This window comes from Scardinius erythrophthalmus (genome assembly GCF_964197995.2).
Source record: "Scardinius erythrophthalmus genome assembly, chromosome: 10".
In the NCBI taxonomy this organism is placed as follows: Eukaryota; Metazoa; Chordata; class Actinopteri; order Cypriniformes; family Leuciscidae; genus Scardinius; species Scardinius erythrophthalmus.
This window is the reverse complement of record NC_138230.1, coordinates 26,044,424-26,055,276: the sequence shown is the minus strand read 5'-3', so window position 1 is coordinate 26,055,276 and position 10,853 is coordinate 26,044,424. Positions and strand designations below refer to the sequence as shown.

The 10,853-nt window shown below is 37.4% G+C and overlaps 1 protein-coding gene and 1 long non-coding RNA gene across 2 annotated transcripts; one reads left to right on the top strand and one right to left on the bottom strand.

The window, feature by feature from the left end:
• Positions 1–449: 449 nt before the first annotated feature.
• Positions 450–2,670, bottom strand: LOC308697874. The gene is made up of 7 exons (XR_014031003.1): positions 2,593–2,670; positions 2,107–2,168; positions 1,523–1,614; positions 1,298–1,344; positions 1,036–1,072; positions 774–860; positions 450–606 (listed from the first exon to the last, which is right to left on the bottom strand). It is a non-coding gene; the product is annotated as an uncharacterized lncRNA (long non-coding RNA).
• A 1,240-nt stretch (positions 2,671–3,910) lies between these two features.
• On the top strand, positions 3,911–7,937 carry rab42a (RAB42, member RAS oncogene family a). Its single transcript, XM_081375924.1, has 2 exons — positions 3,911–4,196; positions 5,745–7,937. Exons 1-2 carry the CDS (start codon positions 3,982–3,984, stop codon positions 6,169–6,171), a joined length of 642 nt encoding a protein of 213 aa, XP_081232050.1. The 5' UTR covers positions 3,911–3,981; the 3' UTR covers positions 6,172–7,937.
• Positions 7,938–10,853: the final 2,916 nt, after the last annotated feature.

Below are 10,853 nucleotides of genomic sequence, written 5' to 3'. Positions count from 1 at the left end.
GAAATGTCACATGACAGGCAGAAGTACCAACCCAGTTTACAAGGCAAATGTGCAAAGACTAAGTCAAAAGCAAACCTAGACCTTTCTGCACATCACATGCATTTGTGGTTAAGTATATTAGTTTAGCTAGATAATACCCTTATTCCTCAGCTGGAATTGTGTAGAGCCCTTTGAAGCATCAATTTAGACCTTCAACATTGTACCCTTTAAGTCCACTACATGGAGAAATCCTGAAACACACACCAATTTCTTTGAACAAAAGACAAAGAACTTGATGTGGGGTTTAGTCACATCAGGAATTTCATTCTGAAGTGAACTAGTCCTTTAAATTCACTTGCAGCCCAAATTACCTTTTAGCCTAGATGTCTGGGCGGCTATTTGATGTCTTCAAACACAATTGTTCGCTCCGTACACCACTCACTTAGAAACATTTTGCAAGAGCCAAAATTGTCCAATATAGCACCAAGTGCTTTAGTTTATTAAAACAAGTCAAAGCCACAGATGTATTAGACAGAAGTCTTATACAATTTACATTCAGATTAAGTTGGACTTGCACCACCCATGTAAAAACTTGAACTTCCACCTGCTGGTCAAAAGCTTGAGAACCTAAAGAGAAACATGCAAAACAATTAGCTATAACATACACCAAAGAGACAGTTTTCACAAGCACTGATCTCAGACCCATTTCCGTAGTTTCATCCAGCAGTCACCATCAAAAAGTGATCATCATTGATCAGGAATCAATTACACCATCAAAAGCAATAGCAACATACCTGCACTTGCACTCAAGGTTAGGTTTGACTTGGACCAAACATGTAAACACTTGAACTTCCACCAACTGCTCAAAAGCTTTAGAGCACCTAAAGAGAGAAGCAGGCAATACAATGAGCTATAAACACACACCAAAGAGACAAAGTTTTCACAAGCACTGATCTCAGACCCATATCCGTAAGTTTCATCCAACAGTCACCATCGAAAGTGTGATCATCACTGATCAGGAATCAATTACACCATCAAAAGCCAATAGCAACATACCTGCACTTGCACCACCGTTACCACAGGTAATCAGCACCTTTGAGGGAACAAAAGCACCATTAACACAAGCCACAAATCAAAATGCAAGAAAACTTCAGCAGCTAATGCTGAATGTTGGACAGTAGAGTGACCTACACAGACACTAGCAGACAGGTGGTCAAAGTCTCCCCATTAATTTAGCACGTAATTTGAACAACCGGGTGCACAAAGAGCACCGATTATCAGAAAACGTGCAGAAAGACATTAATGACAATGAACTTACCAGCGCATGGACCCACAACAGGCATCTTGCAGGCAGCACTGCACCTTCTGATGAAGAAACACAATGTTAAAGCCAAACGAGGACTAGATTATAACGCTGAGCAATTAGAACAGTTAAAGCTGGCTCAGAACGTTTATGTGATTCTCATAATAGAGCTGTTCTCTCAGAGAGGGCAAGTTTGTCATCATAGCCAACACAAACAGAAAGCCTAAAACAGAAACCAACCTTTTACAGAAGGCTCACTCAGCCCATCTCAAAGAGCATGATGGCAGGACACTTCATCCATCCGAGAACAGTCTTATTTTGCACCACCCAACCTGCATGAAAAAAAAAAAAAAAAGTAACTGTTAGGAAGGGCTATGTAAAATAGGACATCCACGAACACACAAAATAACGTGTTTTTTTGTATGTGTGTGTAGAACCAGTTTTACTAATACCATTAAACTATTCGTGTAGTAAAGCCATGGTTAATTTGTGGTTACCATGGTTTAACTACAATAACCATATTTTTTGTAGTAAAACCATGGTTGATTTTCGTAAGGGTTGTCCTTTTCCTTAATGTTGCTGGGACAGCTACAGGCTAACTGTTCAGCGACCGTCGGTAAAAGTTTTGCTATCGGCTCCTGTTTGACCGCGCCTGCTATAGATGAACAGGAACGGCTTCGATCAGGGCCGTGAATAGCGACTTCATTAAATCACCAAATTTTAATATGCCAGAGCCAATATTTCAAACTAATTAGTATTCGTTAACCGCTAAATAAGTTAACGTAGCGTACAACAATATATTAACGTTAAACTCGAATCAATACCTCTGCAGTAGTGGGTACGGTGGAACCTCGTGGTGAACCGAAACTCCAATCTTAGCGAGCACCTGAAAAAAAAAAATAATAAAAAAAATAAATACCCACATATTTAATCAAGCAAACTATGGATCTATAAATAGTAACGTGTAATACGTAAAATGGTAAGTTGCCGTGAAAGGTAAATATGATGGTAGCCTAAAATGGCGCCGATTTGCTAGCTACTCTGCAAGTAGTGTTGCACTGAGCCACAAAACCAAAATGTTACTTTCAAAACATTAGAGATTACAAATAATTCACCTTTATTAACGCGAAATTGTAAAACTACTTAATTTGAGACAACCTAACCGCGCTGTAATGCACTACATCCCGATTACTACTAAACGCCAAAATATGCTACGATGAACTCACAAAGAAAATATTGCTGTAACAACCAAACGATTTATATTTGAAAACTAGCTATTGAAATGTACTACATAGTTGAAGAAAACTCACCTTCATTCTTTGAGAAAGCAGTTCGAAAGAGGAAGTTATGAATGTGACCCGAACTTTTATACAGCGAAACCTAACTCTGATTGGTTGAACGGGCTCATCGCTGATTGGTTGAATGAGGTGGCTTGGTCGCAAAGGTTGATGGGATTTGTATTTCTGATTGTATAAAATTAGTTATGGGATTTCCTCTCTGACTAAAATAGGCCTATTTGATAATATCATATGTCTCTCTTTTATTTAATCAATTGAATGTTTTAATTATGAAATATATATTCTTACTGAAAAATAAATGTATATAAAAGTAAGCAATAAAGTAATTATCATGTTGTTGTTGTTTTTAAAACTGTGTTCTTAGCTCAAATATGCATATATCTAGATAACATATATATATATGTTGATCTAAACTACTAATTACGTCTGAATTAGTGTCATAGAATGTGTCATACAGGAATTCATAGAGGGAGAATTCTGCGATCAGGATTGGATAGTGAGATACCGGTCAGATGATTAAGATAGCCTCATTAAGCACTTTATCTACTTTTCTTTTTTCTTTTTTCTTTTTTTTTTTCTTTTTTCTTATTACAGGCTATTAATAAGCATATTTTGGGGGATGTGCTTGTTGAATTGTTTGATGAATCCCCGGCTGCCCCAGTGTCACGTCTATTTCAGTACCATGGACAGAGCCTATAGCCCACTGCACCCTCCGCTTGGACCGAGACAAAATAACAAGTCCAGTAATCTTCTATAAATAATGCATAAAAAAAAAAAATGCAAGTGGGCTATTTAGCCAAAGGTTGAATATCCTTACTAAAATAATGTTTTAATGAAAATTATTTATATCCTTGCTAATTCATTGGAATGAATTGTTTAATCCGAGTATTATTAAATATATACAATTAATTATTAAATACTGGTGTTTTTATTATATTGCTATTTTATACAAGCAATACACCACATAGGTCTTGAGTTACAGGGACTTTACCCCCTTCACTCCGCTTCTGTTTACTAGTGGTGAAATCATTTTATCGCACTGTTTTTCGTGGCTTATTTGTTTATAAATACATAAATATTCACGAATATTATATAAACTTATCCTAAATCCAAGCGTATAGGCTACAGCTAGTCCTGCTTATATGATATAATGTGTAATAAAATGCTTATGTCGCAAAATAGGTTTCGCGGCTTCCTCCAGTCCTCAAATGAAAGTAATTCAGGTCATTTGCTGTAGTTACACATTAGTTGGAATTGAGATGTGAGAATGAGTGCATCACATGACTGCAGCACATCCACCTCACCGCCCCCGCCGCTCCGCTCCATACACTCAATGTAAACACCGTTAGCGCTCCTGCTTTGTCTTTGAGCCTGTGGCTGGAGCTCTCGACTCACTATGCCATGGATATTTTATGGCAATACCAGTTCAGGATCATTTTGCTGGGGGACTCGACGGTGGGCAAATCATCTTTGCTTAAGAGGTTCACGGATGGCATATACAGCGATGTAGCGGACCCTACGGTCGGTGTGGATTTCTACGCCCGTTCAATAGACATCGAACCAGGGGTTAAAATCAAACTACAGCTGTGGGATACAGCCGGTCAAGAAAGATTCAGGTTAGTGCTCTAATAATAATAATAATAATAATAATAATTATTATTATTATTATTATTATGTTCTGTCTGCTGGCTATGTCTCCATGATATGGATTGAATGTGAAGCCTACATCACTATGATTGTATCACACAGAATGACGACAAGTAGCCTATCCATGCATGCTTTTGCGATGTCGTTGGTTGTGTAATCTTGCAGGGTTATGTTCTAGGTTAGCCCTTTATATCATAGCCTATGATTCTACTTTTATGTGCATGCCTATTATATCATTTACCTGCTGGGTTCACATTCACAGGCCTACCAGTGAATGAGTTAAACTGGCTCATCTCATTGATTTGTTCAAGTGTCATATGCCTCACCTGTTTGTATTCAGTAATGAGGGTGTTTGGTTTAGTTCTGTCACTGGGCTCAGATCCTGATGTCTCTGATCAGCTTACCCAATTTTTGAAGCACCGCTTGCCTTCAGGGAAGCACAATCATCCACCCTCAATGCTTTAAAGGACCATTCATGAAATGTAAAAATCAACCACCACAAAAGCCTTTTTTTTTGTTTTTATAAATGTATTCAGAATGATCAGACTCCCTCTTGATTTTTCCACATATAGGCCTATCATGCACACTATAAGCACAAATGGACATTTAGGTTCTCTGCTCAACATCCTTTCAGATATATGATCTATTGGCATTAAATGTATATTTGCAATAATTTTAGTATGGATTATTGACCAGACACCTAGAAACAAGCAACTGCAAATGCAAAAATGTGTATAGAAAGTCACACTGCTTGAATGCGTGCCAGTGCTATTGCCACACTGTGAAATGTGAAATAGACAAATTAAATAAGGTCAAAGAAATAAGGAATGCATACATTTCTATAGCATCAGTGCCCTGTGAACACCCTTTTGCAGTTTTAATGCTGTATACTAGTCCTGATATGATCTTATGTTTGTGTAATAGATTATTCCAATATGAGTTTATTCTCATAAATATAATTTTGATGCAAATTATAAATAATTGTTTTAATTACATCTTGCCAAATCCATCCTTCAATATAATTACGCTGAGATGTCTGCTAGGTAGCTAAGTTAAATTACACAATTAATAATTAAACACAACTGAAGCCTCAATGGCTTCTGGTTTCTGGTTTCAGATGTAAATGAGCAAGGAAACAAATTAGGTATTAAAAGAATTGTCTAGGTTCTACAACAACTAGGCCTATATTAAACCAATATGCCAGAAGATTTTATGTAAGTGATTATATAAAATTCTTCAAGAGCTTCACATTTCTAACACAATCTTACTGCAGTTTACATTTTGTATCTATTTTATGTTTTGGCGTGAATATATATATGTGGTGGCTAATTTTTATGAATTTTTATGATCCCAATTATATGTTTTTTGTACCCCACTGATAGTTTGATGTAGGAATGGAGCTGCGTGCTTATTTTTTCGATTGAGCTTAACTTAACAAAGAATCTTGGAATTATTCGGTGCATCCATGTAATCAAAAGAGATATTCAAAAGAAATATTATCTTCTTTTTCCCCTCAGGTCAATCACTACTTCCTACTATCGCAACTCTGTTGGCGGGCTCTTAGTATTTGACCTGACGAACAGGAAGACCTTCGATCATGTGCGTGAATGGCACCGAGAAGTCAGCGAGCACATCCTGCCTCATCACATGGTCTACATCCTGATTGGCCACAAGAGCGACCTGAGCCGCGACCGCAAGGTGACGCGGGACGAGGCGGAGCAGCTGGCGGCCGAACTCGGCATCCGCTACGTGGAAACTTCAGCCAAGTGCAACAGCAATGTGGAACGTGCTTTCGAGCTGCTCACACGGGACATCTATGAGCTGATGAAGATGGGTGAGATCTCCACCCGTGACGGCTGGGATGGGGTCAAGAGTGGCCTCACCGCTAAAGTTCTTTATCCAGCCGAAGAGGAGGCGGAGCGAGAAAAGAGCTGCAACTGCTGACTTCCACAATCCACCTGTAATTGCTCACCTGTGTATCAGTCGGTCGTTGCTCACCTCGGCTTTCACCAATGTGTCGCATCATGGTCACTGCCTCAGGGTCTGGACCGCTGCACTTACCTTGTTGTTGCTGTCTGAGGTTGATGGTACAAGCCATTCAAAGGTGTAGTATATTTAGGCTTGCATGGACAGGCCCTGCTTCATATTGTTGAAATTCACCCCTGTTCTGAAGTTTGCAGCAATCTTGTGGATAACGTGTGGATAACATTTTTTACATTCTAGTTTGAGCTGTATGTGTCATTGTACTTCCCATCCTCTGGAGCTATTATGGTTTATTCGGCTTGTTCATTTCCCTTTAATCAATGTAACTGTGATACCATTAGCATTTAAAAAAAACATCTAGTGATTACAATCGACACTGTCCATCCACTTACAGATTTAAAGATCCCATAAATTGGCTTGAAAACATGGTTTTCTTTCCTGTGTTGACATTTCTTATTGAAGCAGGTTGTTGGAGCTGGACAAAAGACTTGTCCTCATCCAATAGCTTTTAGCTTATGTTAGTGCTGTGAACCATGATTTGCTACTTCATATTGCTAGTCAGTTGGCAGGTATTAGGAGGAGGACATTGGAGAGCATTTGACCTGACAAATATGTCATCAATATTATTTGGTCCGTTTCCCTAGTAGCAGTAAAATTTGCTGCTACTTGGACTGAAGAGACTTGGACTGAAAGCCACAAAACTCTCATTTTAGATAAGAATTTGAGACAGCAAGGACAGTTGTTGGCTGGTAGACATCATTTCTGGGTAAAAAGGCAAGACTAAACCTCCTTTCTAACTAATCGCTGAGTTTGCAAATGTAATTACACAATTTCATCCATTTCTGTTTCATTACTTTTTTTATACCACTTTGTTATAACAACCCAACTTCTGCAGACATTATTATGTGCACCAAACCAAAATATTTCATTGTAATAATTCAGGAAATAATCGTAATTGCAACATATTTTAAATTGTCACCTGTTCATGGATAAATACATATATTGTCAAATCTGTTGATGTAGTATTCATTCTCCAAAAGCATCTAAAACCTAGTGATCTGCCCATCTAGACAACATTGTAGTGCATCATAGATGAATTCCTTAAACACAGACTGTTCCAAAAAACAGACAGAACAATTATGCTGCTTCTAAGACACAGTTTCTAGGCAGCATCATGTGTATCATCCAAGATTAAGTTAAAAGAAATGTTGATTATAAATATATCGCATTCAATCTAATTAAATGGACTGTTTTACCCAAAATTTGTGTGTGCTATGTATGTTTGTGCTTATGACTATCCAGTATCATTAGCTCAGCAACATGCTAACAAGTTGCTACTTATGTGTAGCATTTCAAAACCATTGGTTAGTATGTCACCTTAAGCCCAAAGTATCAACTTTACGACACAAATAGCGTATGCTATATGAAACGCATAGCCTTTCAAACTATACTCCATTCGTAGCGATAGCACGAACACAGGCACTTGACACATGCGAACTAGAACATTTCATCCTTGTTCGGTGTCTGCGCTATTTCTCCAGAAGTTATTAGCGATAACAGTGTTTTTGTACTCAAAATACTTTGTACTAGAATTGCAGGTATCTATCCCCCAGATTCATGCAATGAAATGTAAGTTGGTTCAACTTAATTTGATCCAATACAGCTTAAATGAAATAGATTATAATTTGATTTTATGCTTGTCCAACTCAAACTATAAAATGAAACTGAAAAATAAATTATGTCGAAATGCTTCCAATTTTGTTCCCCCTATATATGTAGACAGTAGACAAAACATAGTTGAGGTGTTTTTAACTAAAAGTCATAAAAACAGGTATAAAACAGTTATTTACTGTAAAACAACCTAAAATGTTAGAAAAAGGAAAAATATCCAATAGCTGAATTGAATAACATTCAATATGATGAATAAACATCTGCTGTTTGTTAATGAGTTATTGAATTCAAAACTTTTACATTTTATGTTTACACTTATTCATTTAGCAGATGCTTTTATCCAAAGCAACTTACAAATAGGAATACAACAAGAAACCAAACGTAAGGAGGCAAACACAAGACGTGCTACAAAAATACACAAATTGAAATATTGATCAGAATAGACTGTCAGCAGGATTAGTGCTCATGGAAGAGATGAGTTTTCAGCCATTTCTTGAATATTGTCAGGGATTCAGCTGTCCGGATATAGGGTTAGGAAGATTGCGCATGTTGGAAGTCCAGCCAGAAGAGCATTGCAATCCAGTCTAGAAATGACAAGGGTCTGAACAGGAAGTTGTTTGGCATGCTCTATTAGGAAGGGCCTGATCTTCCTGGTGTTGTGCAGTGCAAACCTGCATGATGGTGCTGTCTTTGCAATGTGGTCTCTGAATGTCTGCTGGTCATCAAAGATTACCAAAAGCTATTTGTCTAAACAGGATGGAATTATTGATGAGCCTAGATGGATGGTGAAATTATGCTGAATCGTAGGAGTGTCTGAGAAGAGATTCTTTGCTAGATTGAGTTGCAGGTGATATTCTTTGCTGGGATGTCCGCCAGGCAATGCAAGATCAGTGCAGCTACCGTCAGATCGTCTACCTAAGATGAAAAGTAAAGTTGTGTTTCTTCACATAGCAATAGTAGGAGAATCCACGTGCCTGTGTAACCTAGCACTGACCCTTCAGGTACCCCCATGACTAGTTGATGGGCTTTGTATTCCTCCCCTCCCCAGTAAACCTCGAAAGAAATATGTGAGGTAAGATTCGAATCAGCAAAGTGCAGTTCCTGTGTGGCCCAGTGATTAAAAGGTGGACAAATTTATAAAAAAAGGCATAAACTTAGGCATAAAGTCTCTGCCTTATTTACAATCCTAAAAAGAAGATAATGACATAAATAAATCCGATTTTTAACTTACTTATCACTAGGAAGTTGTCACAATGATGTTCATCAAACTGTGAAAGAAGATTTAAAGTGCATTTGAATACACATATGACAGCAGAAGCTTTTGCTTACATGGTTTTATTTTCCCCAACTCTTTATGTGTCCTGTTTTTAATATATCAACAACATTTAGATCTGGTTCTCCATGTTATTCTGTTGAAATATTCTGTAAGAAAAATGTCTGATGTGTCATATTTAAAAAAATATATATAGAGAGAGTTTGGGGACATATTTCAGTTATTGTTCTTGGTGTGAATGGGCCTTTACACTGAAGCTATTTCTTCAGACCAGAATATCATACAGACTTGCAGATGGGCATAGTGTAACTCACCAACACCAGGATCTTGTCTCATGAACTGAATGTACACTGTATGACACTGATAGTCTCTGAGTAATGAAGACCATGTGCTATGCCTACTTTAGATCAGGGCAGATGTACAGCTATAAGACCCCCATTTCAGGACACTCCTCATTCCACCAGCATGTCAGCGAGACTTCAGTTATGCCTGCTGTAAAGAGATTTTGCATGCAGCATAGTTGAGTGTCTTAGCTCCATCATGTGCTGACGGCTTCACTGGATGTGTTTGGACGTACATTTCTGAATGGCTACATTTATTGTAAATAGCAGCAGGGCACAATGTTCTTAAATGTCAGGTGAGTGCTTTGGTGGAAGCTAAAAGGTTTTTGTGGCTTAACCGCAGGTCAACGTAACGTCTAGTATGAAAATCGAGTTTGGGAAAGTCTTCTTTGTGCCACCAGAACATAAAATTATGAACAATAATTAGCCTGAACACAGCTTTTGATTTTACAGATCAGGTATGAAATTCTTCCAAGCTGCCAGGATCTTCTATGTAATAGAAGTTGATCATATCCATTCTGCAGACTTTCCCCTCAGAAAATTGCTGTAGGAAAATCAGGTTTCTGTGCTCATTTTCACTCCTTTGTTGTGCAGATGAAAAACTTTCTAATAAATGTGAACGAATTAAACTTTTACAGTGAAATGAGTGTTTTGAAGCAACAAAAACACAAAGAAAGGACTGGAGAAATTACTGATCAATCTGCTCAATGTGAACAATTTAAATAAGTTGGGAGCTGTGGATTTTATGTATAGGAAATGATGATAGATTGAAGTTAATATGCTGAGAATGAAGTTAAGACAAAATTTATCAACAAAACTCACACATAATAATAGTGTGACTAAATGCAGTGTGAAAAGCCTTGTGGAATCACTTTCTGAACATGATATTTCAAATTCTGATGAGTTGAGTAAATTAGGTTATTTTACATTAGTAATAGTTTGTGTATACATTTATAAATACATAAAAAATTGACTCAATGGACTGAGATATGTGACCACACTGCTGTTGTGTTGTGGCCACTGAACGGTTTTGCACAATTTGACAAGTTTCTATGGTAACTGCATTCATTAAATATGTACACATGGCATATTTCTGCACATTGCTCCTCACATAGGCTACTATTTCACAAATAAATACATTTTATTAAACAATATATATATATATCCCACAAATCTTTCAAAATGGTGGTGCCAAATACTTTTTACATGCCCCCTTGTGGTCTATAGAGAGCAGCTCTATGACTGCATTTTAAGAAAATGGGTTGGAGTGAAATGAATAACAATGATGTTAAATAGCCAGTGTAAATGAAATAAGATAATTGTGTATTATAGATAGAGAATAGGACATTAGTATAAAA